Source organism: Phocoena phocoena, chromosome 20 (genome assembly GCF_963924675.1).
Source record: "Phocoena phocoena chromosome 20, mPhoPho1.1, whole genome shotgun sequence".
NCBI classification, from domain to species: domain Eukaryota; kingdom Metazoa; phylum Chordata; class Mammalia; order Artiodactyla; family Phocoenidae; genus Phocoena; species Phocoena phocoena.
In genome coordinates, this window is record NC_089238.1 from 23,287,937 (window position 1) to 23,309,581 (window position 21,645).

Consider the following 21,645-nt stretch of genomic DNA (forward strand, 5'->3'; position numbering starts at 1 on the left):
TCTTCAGTGACATGAATGCTAGATATTTTATTGTCCCAGAGAATTCTAAGGCTCTGTTCATCTTGTCTTCAATTCATATTTTCTCTGTTATCAGGCTGGATAGTGTCTATTAATAATTATTAACATCTATTAATATTATGTTGTAATCTCCATACTGCTATTGAGGCATTCAGTGAGTTTTAAACTTCAATTATTGTAATTTTTAATTCTAAAATTTCCATTTTGGTCTATTTTATCACTTCTCTTTCTTTGTTTTCCTATTTATTTCAATAGGGTTTGTAATTGCTTGCTGAAGCATTTTTATGGTAATTGGTTAAACTTTTTAGATAATTCCAGTATCTGTGTTATCTTGGTGTTGGCATCTGTCAATTGTTTTATTCTTATTTGAGATTTTCCTTGTTCAGTGGTATGATAATGAGCAACTGTGGGTTGTACCTTTGACATTTTATATTACTAGACTCTAGTTTCTTTTTAAATCTTTTTTTAGAGGAGTCAATCAGAATGCATGTCTCAATTCACTTTTGTGGAATTCAATTTGAATGTCAATTTAGATTTTGAAACTACTGCATTGTTCTACTGGTCTGTGTTGCTTGTTTGCTACCAGAGGCCATTTTGAACCTAGGCAGTGTTCCACACTGTAGTTCAATTATCAGAAATTTCCCTGTGTTGACTGACCCTTGTCATTTTCATGCATGGCTACCTACAGGTATACCCAGGACTTCAAACACAGATTTAAAGAATCTCTCCAGCTCTCTCCTCTCCTTAATCCTTTCTGCATTCTATTGTTAGTAGGTAATAAGGCATTGGCTCTTTGATGACATTTGCTTACAGTAGGGTGGGGATGGTCAAAAATCCTCCATTCATAGTCTCCAAAGCACTTAAGAAGGAAAGGTTGGTACATCACTTTATTAATGGAGGGTGGGAATGGTCAACAGGGCTTTGCCTCAGCCTGTTTACCAAATGAGGAGAAGCAGAGGATTGCTTCTGTTAACGCACAGTCGATATATGTGTTCCACTCCCCAGTCTCCATGGTACCCAGTAAGGAGGGTGGTGGCTTCTGTCGTGGTGTTCATTTGGAGTACAGCAGGTGCTTTGGACTGAATCATGTCCCCCCCCTCCTGCTAAATTCATATGTTGAAGCCCTAATCCTCAATATAAATGAATTTGGAGATTGAGCCTTTAGGGTAATTAAGGTAAAATGAGGTCTTGTGATGGCACCCTAATCCTACAGGAGATTGGTATCCTTATAAGAGGAGAAAGAAACACTAGAAACAGAGGAAAGTTCATGTGAGAGCACAACAGGAAGGTGGTTGTCTATAAATAATGAAGAGAGGTCTCACCAGAAACCAACCCAGATGGCACCTTGAATGTTGTGCTTCTAGCCTCCTAACCTAACACATTTGGTCAAGAGGACTTCTACTGTACAAGTCCCCCATCTTCCCAATCCTCTGGCTTGAGAGCCTTAGGGCTTTTTGTTCTGCCTTTGCTCAATGGCATTTCTGAGCTGTAGGCTACTCTAGTGGCAGGTCAGAATATTTAAGAAACAAAAAACAAGTGAACAAACAACCAAAATCCCCAATTAATTATAAAAATATTACAAAAACAAAAACTAGAGAACTCATCACTGGATTATCTCTCCAGTCCTGAGGTCCCTAGCCAGTTTATGTCCTTTTGTCCACCTTTCAGAGAATTGTTTTATGTATTTTTAGGTATAATTAGTAGGAGGTATAAGGTGCATTTTGAATATTCTAACTTCTCTGAAATTGGAAACCCCCATTTACTTTTGAATCCACTCCCACTGGACTTTAATCCTTTAAAAACAATCTTGTCCAAATTACTAAGAGCTTTGCATTGCTAAATCTAACGGTGAATTCTCAAGCTTTATTTTATCCAGACTCTAAGCAACATTTAATGTAGATGATCACTTCCTACTCCTTGACACTCTTTCTTTTGGCAGCCACACTGTGATGGTTTTCTTCACTGGCCACACCTCCTCAGTCTCCTTTGCTGGCTACTTTTTGTTCCTGACTTACAAATGTGGGAGGGCCCTTATGCTCAGTCATCAGTCTGCTTCTCTATCTATACAAATTCCCTAAATTATCTCATTCAGCATTAAGGTTTTAAACACTATATATAAGCTGACTCTTCCTCAATTTTTTTTCACTTCAACTTTATTTTATCTCTTCTGAACTACATATTTACATATTCAACTACCTATGCAAGAACTCCTCTGGGATGAGTAATGAGCATCCTCACCCAAACACAGTCAAAACAGATTCTACACATTCTTTTCTCCAGTGCCCAAACTGCTTTTTCCCCTGCTGCTCCCCATCTCAGGAAATGGTACTCCCACTCACTCAGCCAGTCAGGGAAAGAACCATGGAGTCATCCTTGACTCCTCTCATTCTTAGACTCTGCATCCAATTCATAAGGAAAGCCTGCTGGTTCTACCTTTAAATATATAGCAAAACTTATCACTTTTCCACAACTTCAGTGTTAACCCCTTAATCCACCATTATCTCTTGCCTAGAATTCTGCAGCAGCTTCCTAATTGGCTTCCCTTATTCAAATCTTCCCCAACTTCACCTCAAACACATTCTCCAAAGAGTAGCAAGAATAATTAGGAATGACTCATTTAAAATTCAAATTCTGCCTCTGTTCAAACCCTCTAGTGTTTTCCCATGATACTTCAAGTAAAATCCAAAGCCTTTACTATGGCCCATAAAGCTGTAAATGATCTGGCCCCTGGATACTTCTCTGGACTCATTTCCTACTAGCATTTTTTGGATCACTCACTCCAGCCACAGTCACTTCCTTGGAACACTTGAACATGATCTTTCAGGACCTTTTCCCTCTACTCAGAATGTTCTTTAACAGATATTCCCAAGGCTTCCTGGTCACTGCATTCAGTGAGCAGCTAAATATCATGGCCATAGAAGAGTCTCACCTGATTTCTATATCCAAAATTGTCTACCATCTCTCAGCTGTCCTCTACTCCCATCCTGTTACACAACTGCTCACTTAATTTTGTTTTCCTGGCACTTATTTCTTATATTTTATAATATATTTACATGTAATTGTCTGTGGTCTATTTTTTTCCCACTACAACGTCAGCTCTAGACTGATGTTATTTCCAAATAACATGTTGAGCCAGGAACATGTTATACCCTCAATAAAATTTGTTCAACGAGTAAATTAATGACCAAGTTTTATGGGGCAGTCACTAGTTCTCATGTGGCTACCTCCTTCTCATCATTTTAGCTTAATCTCAAATGTTATTACTTTGGCAATGCTTTATTTGACAAACATGTTAAAGTAGACATCTTGGTCTCAGTCCTAAACACTGAATATAAAGGTCAATGAGAAGCAAGGGCTTTATCTCTTCTTGCTCCTGTTGTATCTCTAGCATCTGAAAAAAATGCCCAGCACTATTTAGTTTCTGAGCGAATGAATACATGAACAAGTATAATTTGCTTAAGAGAAAATAAAAATACCTTGACAAACTGAAATAACACGAAGATTAGGATAGAAGAAAAAGAAAACCGATAATCAGTTTATTTGATTAAAGGAATATTTTAGGTATTTTCAAGGTTATTATGGTAAGAAAAGATAGTTTTTTTTTCTCTTAGAGAACATATTATATTGCCTCCATTTTCGCAGATGAAGAAAACACTTTTAACATTCCATACTTTTTTTAATTGTGGAAAATATACCTAATTTATCATTTTAACAATTTAAAAGTATACAGCTCAGTGGCATTATGTATATTCACATTGTTGTACAATCATCACAACTATCTAGCTCCAGAACACTTTTCATCTTCAGAAACTAAAACTCTGTACTCATTAAACACTATCTCCTCATTCCCCTCTTCCCCCAGCTCCTGGTAATCACCATTCTAATTTTTGTTTTTATGAATTTGACTACTCTAGGTAGTTCATATAAGTGGAATCATATAGTATTTTTCCTTTTGTGACTGGCTTATTTCACTTAGCACAGTGTCCTCAAGGTTCATTCATATGGTAATGTGTCAAAATTTCCTTCCATTTTAAGGCTGAATAATATTCCATTGTATGTATAAATCACATTTTAAACTCCTTTCGTCTGTTGATGAGCATATGGGTTGCTTCCTTCTTGGCTACTGTGCATAAAGCTGCTATGAACATGGTGAACAAATATCTGTAGGAGTTCCAGCTTTCAATTCTTTTGGTTATATATCCAGAAGTGGAATTACTGGATCATATGGTAACTCTATTTTTAATTTACTGAGGAACCACCATACTCTTTTCTTTAGCAGTTGCACCATTTTACATTCCCACCAGAAACACACAAGAGTTTCAATTTCTCTGCATCCTCACCAAAATTTGTTAATTTCTTTTTTTTTTTTTTTGGCAGTACGTGGGCCTCTCACTGTTGTGGCCTCTCCCATCGTGGAGCACAGGCTCTGGACGCGCAGGCTCAGTGGCCATGGCCCACAGGCCCAGTCACTCCACGGCATGCGGGACCCTCCTAGACCGGGGCACGGACTCGTGTCCCCCGCACCGGCAGGTGGACTCTCAACCACTGTGCCACCAGGGAAGCCCTGTTAATTTCTTGTATTAAAAAAAAATAGGTATTCTAACTGGTGAGAAGAGGCATCTTATTATGGTTTTGATTTACATTCCCTTAATGTACCTTTTCAGGTGCTTATTAGCCATTTGTATATCTTCTTTGGAGGACTGTATATCCAAGTCCTATTTTTTGTTTTTGGTTTTTTTTTTGCGGTACGCGGGCCTCTCACCTCTGTGGAGCACAGGCTCTGGACGCACAGCCCCAGCGGCCATGGCTCACGGGCCCAGCCGCTCCGCGGCATGTGGGACCCTCCCGGACCGGGGCACGAACCCGCGTCCCCTGCATCGGCAGGTGGACTCCCAACCACTGCGCCACCAGGGAAGCCTGTTTGTTTTTTTTTTGAAGGGTGAGGGTGGTGGCTGTTGCTGACTTGTAGGAATTCTTTATATATTGTGGATATTAACCACTTAACAGATACATGACTTGCAAATAAATATTTACTCCTGTTCTGTGGGCTGCCTTCTCACTCTGTTGATAGCATCCTTTAAAGCATAAAAATTTTTCATTTTGATGTAGTTTCATTTGTCTATTTTTGCTTTTGTTGCCTGTGCTTTTGGTGTCATAACCAAGAAATCATTGCCAAATCCCATGTTGTGAAAATTTCCCCCTATGTTTTCTTCTAAGTGTTTTATAGTTTTAGATCTTATGTTTAGGTCTTTGATACATTTTGAGTTAATTTTTGTATATAGTGTGAGGCAAAGGGCCAATTTCATTTTTTTGTATGCAGATATTCAGTTTTCCCAACACCATTTATTGAAAAAAGGGTTCGTTCCTTATTGAATAGTCTTGGCACCTCTGCCAAAAATCATTTGACCATATATGCCAGGGTTTATTTTTAAGCTTTCTATTCTATTGTATTGTCTGTCTTTATACCAGTACCACACTATTTTGATTGCTACAGTTTTTAGTAAATTTTGAAATCAGGAAGTCTGAGACCTCCAACATTGTTTTTTCAAGATTGTTTTAGCTATTCCACTAGGTTATAAAAACATAGCATTTAAAGCTCATCTATCATCTCTGATATGTCATCTTTTGTGTTCAGTTCATTCTGTGGCAACCTCAGTTGCTCATCTGTAAAACTGTGTAACAGCTTACTGGGATAGTAGTAAGGATTAAATACAAAATATCATATTTAAAACTCTGAGCAAAACACCAGGATACATCAGCAGTGCTCAGTAAATACCAGCAATTATAATGTACCTATACACAACCTGTGACAGACAGAATAATGCCCACATCCTAATCCATAGGACTTATGAATATCTCAGCTTATATGTAAAAGGAACTTTTCAAAAGTGATCAACTTAAGGATCTTGAGGTATGGAGATTATCCTGTGTTTTATGTGATTATCTGGGTGGGCCCAATGTAATTCACAAGGGTCCTTATGAGAGGGAGGAAGGAGGTCAAAGTTAGTGTCAGAAGGTGATGTGAGGGCAGAAGCAGAGGGGAAATCTGCGCAGAGCCAGCAGATCTGCTGATGTGGGCCTCAGCAGAGCCAGGATAGCTTCTAGAAGCTGAAAGAGTTAAAGAATAAATTCTCTACTGGAGCCTCCAGAAGGAACCAACCCTGGCAACAGCTTGGTTTTAGCTTCATAAGACTCATACAGAAATTCTGACGTCTAGAACTGTTGCAAAATAAATGTGCATTGTTCAGCCATTAAATTTGTGATAATTTGTTACAGTAGCACTAGGAAACTAATACATATTTTGGTGCAGGAAGTGGTGTACTGTTGTAACAAATATCTAAGTATATGGAAGTGACTTTGAAATTAGGTAACCAGTGGAGGCTGGAACAATTTTGAGGAGCATGATAGAAAAAGCCTAAACTGCTTTGAACAGACTGTTGTTTGTAGAAATATGTATGTTAAAGACTGAAGGCTCAGAAGAATGATCAAAAAAATCTATACCTTCACAGAGTATACCTAAATCATCATAAATAGATTGTTGGTGGAAAACTGGATGTTAAAAGCTCTGCTGGTGGCTTCCCTGGTGGCGCAGTGGTTGAGAGTCCGCCTGCCGATGCAGGGGACACAGGTTTGTGCCCAGGTCCGGGAAGATCCCACATGCCGCGGAGCGGTTAGGCCCGTGAGTCATGGCCGCGTCTGACTTGTGTCCAACAATTATATTAAAAACAGAATTGTAACTGATGAATGTAGACCTTCAACTGAAGAGATTCTGAAGAAAACTTTTGAAGGTAAAACTTGGTTTCACTGTTTATAAAAAGTGTGACAGGTAGGAAATACATTGAGGGAAGGACTAGTCAACAAAAAGAAACCAGAACTTGATGATTTGGGAAATTATCAGCCTATGCAGGTTGAAAAAAGATAAAAAATTAAGAGATTTGGTCAGGAAAACATGTTCAGGAGAAAATGTCAAGGACATGCATGGACAATATTTTGTTAATGCCTTGAAAGGATCAAAAATCAAAGTACTCCATCATGAATCCCCCTAAAGACATTAGGTCTGTGACTCATGTATCCCTTTAGCCATCTCAGAAGCCAAAAATGGAGATGGGTTTATCCAAGAAAGATTTGCAGAGAAGCCTCTTGTCTGATGGAGACAATTCCTCAGACACATGCAGGAGACTCACCAAGATTTTCAGAATGCTATATTAGCATAAATACTGCCAGCTTAGATGGAAAGGACCAGAGAGGATGAAATAAAAGAAGGCTGTTAGACTCTCAAAATTCTAGAGTTAAGAAAGAGGCTGATGAAAAAAAAAAAAAAGAAAGAGGCTGATGAATTACTCAGTTTCAAACATGTACTATCCTTTAGGAAAAAAGGATGAGCCACAGGCCGTTGGATGGAGCTGAGGGCCACAGAGGATTAGACTCAGGCCTTAAAACAAAAGTGGTACGTCTGGTTGGATTCTATAATTGCTTGAGACCAATAACTCCTTTTTTCCTTTAGTTTTCTCCCTTTTTGAATGGCAATGCCTATAATTATTATCCCATGCTTGTCCCACCACTGTATTATGGAAGCAAATAACTTTTTTTCTAGTTTCACAGATCCATAAACGAAGAGTAATTTTGCCCTAATATCAATTATTCTGATAGCCTTACATGTGCCTAATTTAGATAATTTACACGATGAGATTATGGGGCTTTTGAGCTGATGAGACTTAAATGACATTCTGGACTTGAGCTGATGCACTAACGGATTGAGACTTTCAGGGATGTTGAGATGGACTGAGTGTATTTTGCATGCAGTATGAGGCTGAATCATTAGGAACTCAGAGGGTCTCAGATCATGGTAAGCTTAGTAATCGTCCCACAAAGAAGACCACAATATTCCTTATAAAAGGGAAGTAGAAGAATGGTAGCAAGGGAGAAGATGTAACAATGGAAGCAGAGATCAGAAAAGATTGTCATGGTTAATTTTACCTGTCAACTTCACTGGGCCATGGGGTGTCCAAACATTTGGTTAAACATTATTCTGGGCGTGTCTTTGAGGGTGTTTCTGGGTGAGACTAACATTCAAATTGGTAGAATTCCTAAAGCAGATTTACCTTCCCTAATGTGGGTGGGTCTCATCCCATCAATTAAAGACATGAATAGAACAAAAAGGCTGAGTAAGAGGGAACTCTGTCATTGAGTTGGGACATGTTCTTTTTTGGCTTGGGACTCGGACTGAAACACTGACTTTTCTTGGGTTTTGAGCCTGCTAGAATTTGGACTGGAACTTATACTATCGACTTTCCTGGTTCAGACGCGGACTGGAACGACACACTGGCTCTCCTTGGTCTTCAGCCTGTTAACTGCAGATCACAGGACTTCTTAGCCTCCATAATCATGTGAGCAAATTCCTTAAAAAAATCCCAATCCCTCCTCCTCCCCTCTCTCAATTTCTATCTGTCTATCTCCTATTGGTTCTGTTTCTCTGGAGAACCCTGAATAAATACAATGATGCTACACTGTTGGCTTTGACAATGGAGGTTGGCAGCCTTGAGAAGTCAGAAAAGGCAAGGGAAGAGATTTTTAGCTACAGCCTCCAGAAAGAACCAGCACTGCTAGTACTTTGATTTTAGCCCAGTGAAACTGATTTCAGACTTTTGACCTCCAGAATTGTGACAGAATAAATTTGTGTTTTTATGAGATACTATGTCTGTGGTAATACGCAGTTCACTGTCATTCTTGATACTCTTCTACAATATTGTACTAGTCACCACTTGAAGCTTGAATAAATAAAATGTGGTATATCCATACTTGGAGGATTATTTAGTAAAACGAGGTATTTATACATGCTACCTCACAGGTAAACCTTGAAAACACTATGTTAAGTGAAAGAAATCAGTCATTAAGGACCAAAAATTATATAATTCCAATTATCTATAAAAATATAGATCTTGCTACCACAGACCTATTATATTTTTTGTTTTGTTTCTTTTAATTCATGTGTAACAACATTGAAAATAGTGACCCATTGTAGCATTTAATCTCTCAGCTTTAGGGAGAAAAGGCTGCAAACTGAGTATCAGGAAAGACGGGATATTTTATGTCACTTACTGAAATCAACAGAAGAAAACTTTTTGCTGATACCTTTTAATTTTCCTTTTTCATTTTCCTTTGGAAGCTGTTGCGGTACAAAATTAACAGGAATAAAATAGCCATCAGTCCTTTCTCTGACAATCTGTGTGGTCTATTAGTGGTAGGAGATCACTTAGCTGTCATAGGTCTTTTGGAACTAAAGTTGACATTCATGTTGTTGACAGTGTAGTTTAAATGTTTCTTAATAAGGTAAGCTTTGGAGGGAAGGAGAAGGAATAGTATTTCATTTAATCACACAAGAAACTTGCAGGTAGGTATATTCATCCTTATTTTACAGATTTATAGATATATAGACAGGCTAAATACCTTGCTGTAGGAAACAGAGCTACTAAGTGGCAGCACTGGCATTTGAACTGAAGACTAAAGTCTATGTTCTCTCTTTTTTTTTTTGCTATCCTAAGCTGCACTTAAAAATAAACTTTTCTTTTAACCTCATGTGATATACAATGTAGTGGAAGAAACATGTGTTTTGCAATGCACCCTAAAAAATACCTTTTGGGATAAATGCTGTCAAAAATTGAAAAAAAAAGGCCATCAGCATTATGGTGGATTGAGATGCTCCCTTTGTTCTACCCTTCAACTTAAAACCAGTAAAACATCCACAATTCAACAAAGGTGCCTCTGCCCAACACACCAGGACTCCAGAGAATTCCGCACATCTGTACATCTAAAGGTGGGTGGACTAGGACTAACAGAGGAGGTGAGAAAGGGGGACAGTGAAGGCAGGAGCTACAACCCTAGTGCCCTGGACCCCTGGCTGCAGCAGCTGAGCCCACAGCCCCAGAAAACTCAGTAGCAGCAGGGGAGGTAGCACATATGACTCTGGCCTGGCCTCCTGGCTACTGTGGTGCCAGCACCCAGAGGTAACTGGGCAGCAGTGGCAAAAGGTCTAGGATCCTGTCCTTCCAGCTGCAGAAGTGCCCACGACTCTGGCCCCCCCACCCCCTGCCTGCAGGGCTGGCGCTCATGAACCAGAAAACAATGGACACAGAAGGGATGCCCATGACCCTGGCTCCCTCCTACCCTTTCCCTCTCCCTGTGGTGATGGAGCTCATGACTCAGGAGATCCCAGACAACACAGAGGCAAAAAAGCACCCACCACGTATGGAATATATAAAAAACAAACAAAAGACCCAAATAAATGGTCAAACCAAACCAAACAAAAATGTAGCTACAAAGAATAGAGTAGTGGTTACCAAAGGGGAAGGAGTGAGGAGGGAGGAAGGTGACATGGGTTAAGGGGATCAAGTGTATGGTGACAAATGGAAACTAAATTTTTGGTAATGAGTACACTGTAGTATACACAGAAACAGAAATTTAATGCTGTACACAAGAACCTTGTACAATGTTATAAACCAATGGTACCTCAATAAAAAAAAAGAAAACTCACCTGTGTTTTATTTCTCTTTTCATTAATATAACTGATTGCAAGTACATCTATAACAGAGAGGTCTGAATCTAAGTTTTACCCTATTCATGGAGAGGCATTTTCAATTCTGTCAGCCTGGGAAATTGATTCCATATTCCCAGTTTCTACCACCAGTAGTTTAATTTATACAGCTGGTAAGAATTACAAAAACTGAAGTTCAAAATCTTCCATGTTACTGCTCTTCTGAAGGAACTCTGTTACTGCTACTTAGAGGTGATAAAACTTTGTGGCTATTATTCTGGGAAGGAAGGATTAAAATGAAATAAAATGGATTAAGTATATATTCCAGAATGCTTTTTCCTGTTCCAGAACCTCTCCACCAATTATAAAAGTTAACTGTATATGTTGATGATTCAAAAGTTAAAAAGCTAACTTTGCTTTATATTAGTATAATTTTATGTAAAGTCAAAGTTAGCAAGGTACTCATCAATTATATAGACAATGCTTATTGGAATTTATCTTGGTGGCCATAGCGTATAAAGTAATGAAATTTATCAACATAGTTCGTCTGGAAAGACTAGCATACACTCATATAAACTTAGAATCCTATTCTCTGCAAATTAGCAGGTAGGCTGGAGGAAAATAAAGAAATTTTCAGACCTGCAAGGTCTTAGAGAAAGAGGCTGCAGACTCTCCCTGATAGAATTACTTGACTCTACCCAGAAAAATAATAGATGAATCAAAGAATGAATGGAAGACAGGAGTGTTCAATGGTGATCAAAGCAACTAGTAAACTTTGTAGCCAAATGTAAATAACTGCCACAACAAAATGTGAAAATAAATACATAAATAGATAAATCCTAGATGATATCAACATGGTGATGATATCACTGAATGAGGTCGGGCTGGGTAGGGGAAAGAGAATTTTAACGTATGCTAAAAATCTTGTCTTAAGGACTGTTTTGTCTCTAGTAGTTCACTAAAAAAATGAAGTTTAAATATATGTACTAAACATTTAACTGTAACAACTACAACAGAAATGAAATTTATGATATACAAACTATCTTAGGAACTACAAAAGGAAGAAAAATTTGAATGATCAAACAGAAGGCAGAAAAATGAGAAAAAAATGATGAATACAAACATAAAATGGTAAGAGGAAATCAAAGCATGTGTGACCACATAATAATATTACTAATAATTAAAATAACAGTAGACACTACATAGAACTTATGCTGTGCCATGCAGTGTTGTGAGTCCTTGTTGCATTGCTGTCTTAGGGTTTGAGTCTATAATTTTATTGTTCATTCTTAAGGTTATTGCATTGCAAATTCCTATCAAATATGTACCTATCAAAATGTGTGGTTTGAAGTACTTAGAAAAGAGTCTTAAAAACATTTATTAGAAACTAAGAAAATGGGAAAATTCTATTAAGTATTCAATGAAATAAAAACAAAAACAAAAATAAATCTAAAAAAAGCAAAAAAGGGAAGGAGTTAAATACAGAATTAGAAATAAAATATTTGTGAAAAATCCATCTTATTGAAAATAAAAGTAATTTTTAAAACAAATATAACAACAAAAACACAGACATTAATGCAATAATAAAACAGACCAGCCCTAAGGCTGATGAATTAAATACAAAAGGCAAATAACATTACAAACACCTATGGATTCAAAGGAAATGTGAAAATTACAGAAGAATGCAACATCATGCCAATAAACTCAGAGTGCGGGAGTGATTATTAATAGATTGATTAAAATTGATTGCTAATAGAGTAAATAATATTTAATATACATCCTTTTAGAATTAACAGAGACTGTCAGTGTTTTAACTTACCATCTACATAATTTTTTCCCTCACAACTAATTAGTGGATCCTTTTTCATTTTAGTATAGGGATTCGTTAGGGCAGAATAGGCAACCATATTGTAGAGAAAACATGAGCTTTACAAATTCCAACTACTGAAGCTGAAGTTGGTTTGTGAGTAAAGGTTAGTCAACATAGCAGTATGAGTTCTTCCATGATGAAACAGTATGAGTTCTTCAATGATGAGTCATCCAGGATAAGATTTCAAACGCATTTTATCATTTTTTACTCTGCAACATCATACTGGGCTAATTTAGTATTCTCCCTCATTTGAGGTATAGAAGCTACTGAATAAGACAGTACAATCAGAAAAAGTTTAAAATGAAAGTAAAGCCTGATTAAGATACTCTATATTGTAAAAACTGATTTTAAAAATCACATATTGATGTTGAGCATTCTTTCACGTGTTTGTTGGCAGTCTGTATATCTTCTTTGGAGAAATGTAAATCAAAAACTACAATGAGATATCATCTCACACACCAGTCAAAATGGCCATCATCAAAATATCTAGAAACAATAAATGCTGGAGAGGGTGTGGAGAAAAGGGAACCCTCTTGCACTCTTGGTGGGAATGTAAATTGATACAGCCACTATGGAGAACAGTATGGAGGTTCCTTAAAAAACTAAAAATAGAACTACCATATGACCCAGCAATCCCACTACTGGGCATATACCCTGAGAAAACCATAATTCAAAAAGAGTCATGTACCAAAATGTTCATTGCAGCTCTATTTACAATAGCCCGTAGATGGAAACAACCTAAGTGTCCATCATCAGATGAATGGATAAAGATGTGGCACATATATACAATGGAATATTACTCAGCCATAAAAAGAAACGAAATTGAGCTATTTGTAATGAGGTGGATGGACCCAGAGTCTGTCATACAGAGTGAAGTAAGTCAGAAAGAGAGAGACAAATACCATATGCTAACACATATATATGGAATTGAAGAAAAAAAAATGTCATGAAGAACCTAGGGGTAAGACAGGAATAAAGACACAGACCTACTAGAGAACAGACTTGAGGATGTGGGGAGGGGGAAGGGTGAGCTGTGACAAAGCGAGAGAGAGGCATGGACATATATACACTACCAAACGTAAGGTAGATAGCTAGTGGGAAGCAGCCGCATAGCACAGGGAGATCAGCTCGGTGCTTTGTGACCGCCTGGAGGGGTGGGATAGGGAGGGTGGGAGGGAGGGAGACGCAAGAGGGAAGAGATATGGGAACATATGTATAACTGATTCACTTTGCTATAAAGCAGAAACTAACACACCATTGTAAAGCAATTATACTCCAATAAAGATGTAAAAAAAAAAAATCACATACTGAAAGCTTCTGGAGACTTTATAAAAATCTGCTTAGGAGGAAGTAATACATACCCAGAAGTGATGTGAATATGATTCTTGAATTCAGTACCCTTATTAATTTTGAAAAACAAACATTTTACAAAAACCTTACTCTACCCCTATGTATAATTCTATAAAATACCCTAAACAAAAATATTCTTCAGTCTTCAATAAGCTGTGAATGCAGATAACTTCCCTACCCAGAGTTATTACTCATTAACTAAGGATTAGTTAAAGATTTAGAGCATAAGACTTAGCGATGTAGGTTGTAATGTCAGAAACAGGCTATTCTCCCCAGTAACATTTGAACAGATGGAAATTATGTGACATAGCCTACCAAGATGTATTTTGCAAACTACCACTAAACATTCCCCGGCAGAATAGGCATGGAATGTTTTTTCTTTTATTGTAAATTAGGAAGTCTGTTATATTCTCACATTCATGGAAATGGTGATGAACTTCATTTAAAAAAGATTATGGTGAATCATTTGAAGTATAAAACATAAAATTAGTAAGATATTTGATCTAATTTAAAATGATATGAAACCCTTTGTTACAGTTCATAATAAAAATGAAAAACAACAGTGGCTTGAAATGTACAAGTAGATACAGGCATCTGTACTATCAATCTCTTTGCCCACTAAAGCAGAACATCTGAAATATAATGTAACCCGTCCTTGGTGACTCAGGGTATCAGTGTGAACCTAAATTATTTTATAAAGCTGAGGGTGAAGATGAAAATGCAAATTAAACTGAATGGGTAATTAGCTAATAGCTGCAAAAGTCCCCAGTAATTCTTTTTTGACAAAGTTCCAGATCCCGACTTGCTTCTGGTCATCTTCCATCGTTTCATATTGGTAGCCTGAATGTATACCACCAACACATCCAAATTATACCTCTGGTTTCCAAATTACTAACATAAGAGGCCACGTGCTTGCATATAATCAATCTCCTCTGACAGCAAGACTCAGAAAACTTATGGACTTTATTCATTTGTCTTTAGCTTGCTCCTTCTTTCTCTTGTCAGAGAGACTTTTACTATCTGCCCAAATCATCATTTCTAACCTCTGCTAAAAATGTGTTTTTTTGGTTATATACTACTTCCTTCTAAATTTTTTTCTTACAGGGAAAGAAAAAGGATTCAGATTCTGTGAACTTAGAGTGCTGACTGAAACTGTGTGATCCTGGACAAGCAGTCTGACTTATCTGAGACTGTTTCCATACTTACAAAGTAAAGATAATACCACCCCATAGAAATTACTGTGAAGCAATATGCATGATAATCACTTTATAAACTAAAGCCCTTTGCTTCCTGGCATTAACTGACAAGGATATTGCATTTGGCCATTTATTGATTTACTTGCCATTTAACAGATTTTGGGAGCTCTCACAGCTGATACTCAGAATCTGCTCCTTTGCTGCTAAAATCCTTTGTTTAAAAAAATTTTTTTTCTTTTAGTACTTTAGAGTTGGATTCTCTATAAATCCCTGCTGGAAGCGGAGGTTTTGCTTACAATTTCATCCACTTTCAATTTATTAATAACAATACAACTTTTCTTAACTATATTAACATTCTGATTAATATGCAATAGAACAAAGACTAAAAGTCACTCTCTTATATCTTCAGTTAAATGCTAAAAATAAGGAATAAATATGCACTGTATGCGCTTGACAAAATGATAAGTAAATCATTAACACAACTTCTAGACTACAGTACCAGTGTTAAACAAACACGCATTTATTCTGAGCAAATTACAATCTATGTTAGTTTTGAATTTTAAAAAATCATACAATATGGTTTAGAATATTAATTTAAATATGGTTTATCAAATTTTCCTATAGAAACCTAATAGTTACTCAAAATTAGTATTTAAGTTTACCTATGACATTAATATTTCTAGGGGAATATTTAGAGAAATGTTTTTTCTAACATATGCATAAAATAAAATTTCTAGTATACCACATATTGGGCAAAAATAAAATTAAACTTTTCATTTTTGTGTACTAGTTTTTCTAGTAACTGGCTAATTAAGAAATAATAGTGATTAGAAATCCATAAGGACAAGAGTTTAATTAGATAAATGGTTCTCAAATATTCTTTGTTATAATTTATCCTCCAGTTCCTTTTAAAAACGTTTTTCAGTTCTATACTAAAGACTTAGGACATAAAATATCTTTTCAGTGTTATTTTACACATGAAATTAAAAAATTCTAAAAACAGAATTATTATTAGCTTAAGAGCACACTATTGGAATAATGTCATTCTAAGTGTGCCTTCTTTCAAAAAAATGAAAATTCAGACAATTAAGACAACATGACTACACACAGAAGATGACAGTAAACACAGGGCAACTGAGTAGTAATGGGACAGCCAAGGGAAGAAAACATGGCTTTCAGTCAGTGGTGGCACAGATGTAAAATGGCTGACCTCAGACCGTGTTATTTTGTTTAGAGTCACTTGCTGCCTCTATATATGTCACTAATAGAGATCTTTTTCATGTAACATGATTCTAAAGGTTAACTTTCAACAATTAGACTTTTAGCATAAAATAAAAAACAAACAGAAAGCCAAATAGCAACTCTCCTCTGAAAACAAAAAAACACAAGTTAACAAGCCACGGTTTCAGAACTTCTTTTCATGAAACACATACTGTGGATTTTATTCTTAACTGCGTAGTTAATCTCTACCTGATTTTCAAAACCTGAAGAAAAAAGGAGACAGAATTCTCCAGGTAGCAACCCTTGAAATTATAAACTGCAACCCTGTACTACTTCTTAGCAATACAGCAGTCTTGAAATCAGTTAAAAATTATAAAATGCTTTTCAACAAAAGTGAACAGTAGAAAAGGATCGTAAGGTACACTATGTCTTATTTTCCTTCTTCTATGTTTCAAAGAAAATATTATGCTGAATTTTCCTAGACAGACATCTCTCAAGTATAGGGCTATTTCTCATCTAGTGATTTAATGAACACTGAAATGCACTGAAATCTATCCTTCAATTCTCATCTATCCCAAAAGAACAAAAAAGAAACCCTGGGTTTTAAACAGTTGCTTTTATAAAAGCATCAAGAGTCTATGACTGTCTTTTACCTTATGTTTCCTATAGAGCCATAGTGTTTGTTCACTGCTGAATTAGCTGTTGATATCATCGTTATTACTGAATGGTAAAGGTAAGTTAAATATTTGATGGTTTGAAGAAGAATATGTTGATAAAGAACTTTTATGACAAAACTATAAATTGTATGTTTTTCTAAGAATAAGTAATCACACTTAAATGAATTTAAGATGTAATTTCTTATTCTTCTGAATAGGGTAAATGTTCAAATTAAAGCAATTTTTACATTTCTTTGTTTTTACGTGCCACTTTAAAAGGAATAAAAATCACATTCAACTCAGCAGTTTCTTTTGGTTACATAAGATCTGTTTCACACACATAAGTTATGAGTGTATATACTACTCTCTGTTAAGGATCATGATGCTCACATCCCTAGAAAGTTTTGTAAACACAACTCAGAGTGATTATAATTTCAAATCAAGGTCCTTAGAAAAGTTTAAGTACAGACATTTTATAATTTCTATAAATATTTAGGGACAGTCACTAATAATGTGTGGTTTTCTAAAAATCACATTTCTAGATAACACTGTTTGATGTTAAAATCAACAATAGTCTGATTTTTTTTCCAGGAAAGTTATATTGCATCATGAGCCTGGTAGTAAATGTGGAGCTGAATCACCACTAATTCCAGAGCCAACAAATGAATTAATGCTCAGAAGAAAAATTATGGATAGATACGATGTACGAGGCAAGAAAGAATAAGGGGCAAGAAATACAACTAATTGTAATATGAAGAATATAATAAAGCATTAAAATTTGGAAAGAGTCATATTTATGGAATCTGTCAAGATCAGGGTAATTGTGAATTTAACTATATTGGTTTAGCTACTGGTACCTCTATCTAAGGAAAAAAAAGTAGCAACAACATTCAAAATCATTGATAATGCAATAAATATACTCAGAAATTTTGTATTTACAAATATTATCAATTGTCATGTCGAAATTCTCAACACCATTACAAAACAAGCAACAGTAAGGCAACATTCACTGATAGTAAAGTCAGCATGTGCTAAGTATCTTGCCAATTGCCTCATTTTTAATTTTTACCTCATGTAATTTCCACTACAACTCCATGACAGAGGTGCAGTTACTACTCTCAGTTTACAGATGGGGAGTTTAGGCAATCTGCTCAAGGTCACACAGGTGCTAAGTGGCTGGACTGAGAGCGAAGCCTAGGCTCAACTCTTAACCTCCATGGTCTTCAGACTCAAAATGTAACTGAGTCATTTACTTATAAAAATTTTGACCTTTTAAAGATCAAGTTTTGTTGAATGAAAAATAAGCCTTTTATTGTTCTATAAAACAGAAAAAGAACAGGTATTCTAAGCAGCTGGGAGAAGTTCAGAGCTCACAGTGTTCCTTATTTAAGGAACTGTACCATATTTAGGTGTTATTCAGCTACAAAGTATCACAGTGAAAATATTTCACAACAATTTCTCATTTGACTTCATTTCCATACCTTCCAGATGTATTCTTCAGTATGGCAAGAGCATCTGGATAACCATCCATGTTGTAGTCTCCAATATGAAGGGTAATTGGAATTGGTATTTCAGTTGGTCGTTGTTCATGCACAAATGGCACAAAACCCCAGAGTGTGCCCTTATTGCTAAAATCCTGTAGGACAGGAACCCACTGTGGATTAAGAGAAAAAAAATCAGATTTTATAGTTATTTTAGAAAAAAATTCACCATTTGTAAAACAAATGATCCACGAAAAGTCCTCAAGGTAAGCATCACCTTATTTAAGTTCTTTATCACTACAAAATGGTAGGGTACTATAATTTACTTTGATAAACAGGTAACTTACACTTTGGAAAAAAATCATCTCCTTTAAAATTTATCACTAGTCATCTTTCCTTGAACTAGCTCACAGAGCCTTAGAAGGTTTTTCACAGAACCACAAAATCTTAAGATTGAACTGATGTTGATAATCATATACTTGAATTGCCATTTTAAAATGTGTTGAGTGGAAATACAACCTCAAATGAATATTTAAAAAATTATAATATCATGTAATACTGATGTCCTTTCGGAGGACCAGCTCAGGAAGAATTAGAACATGACAGTCTCCCTTGTTCTCTTGCTTTGCCTCCTATACATGATGACGACTTTAATCATCATTCTCAGAGCCAAGCAGCTCTGAGGCTTACCAAACAACACTAGCCCTGACAAGCTCCACCTGCCCCAGAGAATGAGCTCTGTCACCAAAAGAGCTGGAAGCTACATTTTAAATAAATTCTTTATCTCTATATTGATTATAATGAGAACACAGAGAACAGGATCATTTCAAAATGAGCTTTTGGAAATCCCTTTTTCTTGTGAATTCCCCAATCTTTACTTTTAATAACCTAATGCAAACTAAAAATCTGAAGAGTGGAAATAATCACATTAAAATTATAGATGTGCCCATAATTAGCTAAGAGCACGGATACTGGCATATAACCTGGAGATGTCCAAACAGAAGCAGGTGCAGCTGGCTTGAAATGACAGGAGGCCAAACATGCCTACAGATGTTTTTGTCCTTATAAGCAGGTGACTCATATATATAGCTCTAAGCCAGACTACATAAAAAGTGGCCTCTTGAAAAAGGTTTAGGACATAGGATATCCCAAACATTTTCTATGTTATCCAAAGAAAGCATAGTTTGCCAAGGAAAAAGCAAAAAAAGTGGCTTAACTACAAAGACAAATTTACAGAAAACGAGCTGTTTTAAAAAACTGGTCTGCATCTTTAATAAAATTTTCAATCTTTCTTAAAGCAAAAGAGTATTATATAGCATCAAAATGTTTTAATGTTTCATGTGACTCTGAAAAAAATTGCTGGTCTTGTTTTGGAAGAGGATGAGAAATTTCACAAAATGCCAAGTTTTCACAAGTTTCTGAAGAGGTTGACAGTTTATTAATGAGGATAAAGTATTTCTGTTAAGGTAAATGTATTAAGGTCTAAGAAGTAAAATATTTTTCATTAATGTGACGTTCTTAACAGTCAAAAAGGAACTGTGACATTTATCTGCCCAGAGAGAACTGTGTAATTTGAAAATATTCTTACAGTAGTCTGTCACTTGAAGACAGGCTAATAATTACTAGGTTTACTTACAGCTATGAACCAACGATGAAGTGTTACTTGACCTAATATTTTCAATGATTCAAAACTTTAAAAAAGTTCAAGGCAATAAAGGTTATGGGTGTAAGAGTTAAATGCTTTTAGAATGCTGACTGGAGGAAGATTTGTTTTCTTTAGTGTCTTAGTATAAAAAGTGATACTTCCTACCCATAAGGGCTAAAAAAATCAAAATGTAATTCTATCATTTATTACCCTCAAACAGAAAATATAACTCATTAATTCTACTACTATATTACTGGTTTCCATTCAGGTGCTGTCAATATGGAAAAAATCTCAATGTCATAACCTATCATTCCCACATTAACCCTCTGCTGTGATTAACAGATTCTAAATTATTTACCTACAAGCTACAGGTATAAAGTTGGCACGAGAGAATGAAACAGATTTAGATATCACAAATAAAAACAAGATTAGCCTTGAAAATAGGTATGATGTTCTTCTACATAACCCTTTATTATAGCTATAGTGTGTCTTACCATATTCCCAGCATATAAAAGGCTAACAGGATCAAGAGTGGGTTCTCTTAACCAGAAATGATTATGCCACTACTTTTTTTCTCAATACACCAATAAAAATAGATTTAAATGCATTTCATTAAGTTAAAATAAGGAAGTAAATTTATTTTTGGTTTTTCTCTTTTCTGATTCTTCAGATACTTCTTCTAACCTCTGAAATTTTTTTCCAAGAACATAACTCTATTTACATTAAGAAACAAGTAGATATACCTGCTTTGTTCTGGATCTTGCTAAGTAAATGGTACTTTTCTGGCAGTTTTTATCTTCACAGCCTGGCAATAAGTGATCCATGTTTCCATCTCCATCTGAAAAAAGAAACAGCCACAAAATAGTGTTCTTGTATGGCAGATTAAATTTCCTATTTGTTTATAAACTCTGCATCAATCTAGATAAACTGAGGAATCTGATGCATGGCTTTGGAGTGAATGTGATTCAATTAAAAAAATTATTCTGGCCCTTACTATTACCTGGACCATGTCTTGTTTTAAATTGCTCACTCTTCTGTGGTTATTTATCCAATGGTGGAAAAACTCCTCATTTCAGGCTTTGATGTTAAAATTATCAATTAAAAAAATGTAGCTTTTGACCTATTTACATAATTATCATCACTGCCACAGGAGAAAAATAAGCATGCAATAGTAACCCATTATTATGTGGCTTATTTTAAATGTCTTTACAGATAATTTACCTTTACACATACTTTTAAGTCTCTTTTATACAGCATAAACGTCAATTCAAGAGTTATAAAGCTTTCAGCAACTTAGATTCTAAAAAGCACCAATACATTTTTATCAATAAAGAGGCAAATGAAGGGAATACAGATGTCGTTTCCAACTGACTGGTTTTTAAACAGCTGCACAATGTTCTGCAAAGACTTCTAGAGATGAGGTTACTGATGAACTTGGAGTCATTTCCTCTAGTGCTCCTTCCTATCTACTGTCCCCTACCTGATGAAGTTTACAGATTTTGATGTCCCAGAGCTAAAGCTCTATGGGGACATTCACACAATGGAGTAGTCATGAAGCTTTTAAATTTAGGGCCTAATTTTGTGTTGCTTTAATCACTGATTTATTTGCAATGGCTTAATGTTATCATTTAATATGTGCCTGAGGTAGTACCTTCACTTGGAAGGATATATAAGGTT

At 35.9% G+C, this 21,645-nt stretch overlaps 1 protein-coding gene across 1 annotated transcript in view; it reads right to left on the minus strand.

The window, feature by feature from the left end:
• ITFG1 (integrin alpha FG-GAP repeat containing 1) overlaps positions 1-21,645 on the minus strand; it is a 241,383-nt gene that overhangs the window by 102,328 nt on the left and 117,410 nt on the right. Inside the window, exons 9-10 of the mRNA XM_065898764.1 lie at positions 20,712-20,806; positions 18,324-18,496 (exon numbers count right to left, since the gene is read on the minus strand). Of these exons, the coding sequence (XP_065754836.1) occupies positions 18,324-18,496; positions 20,712-20,806 (268 nt within the window). The remainder of the gene's footprint in view (positions 1-18,323; positions 18,497-20,711; positions 20,807-21,645) is intronic.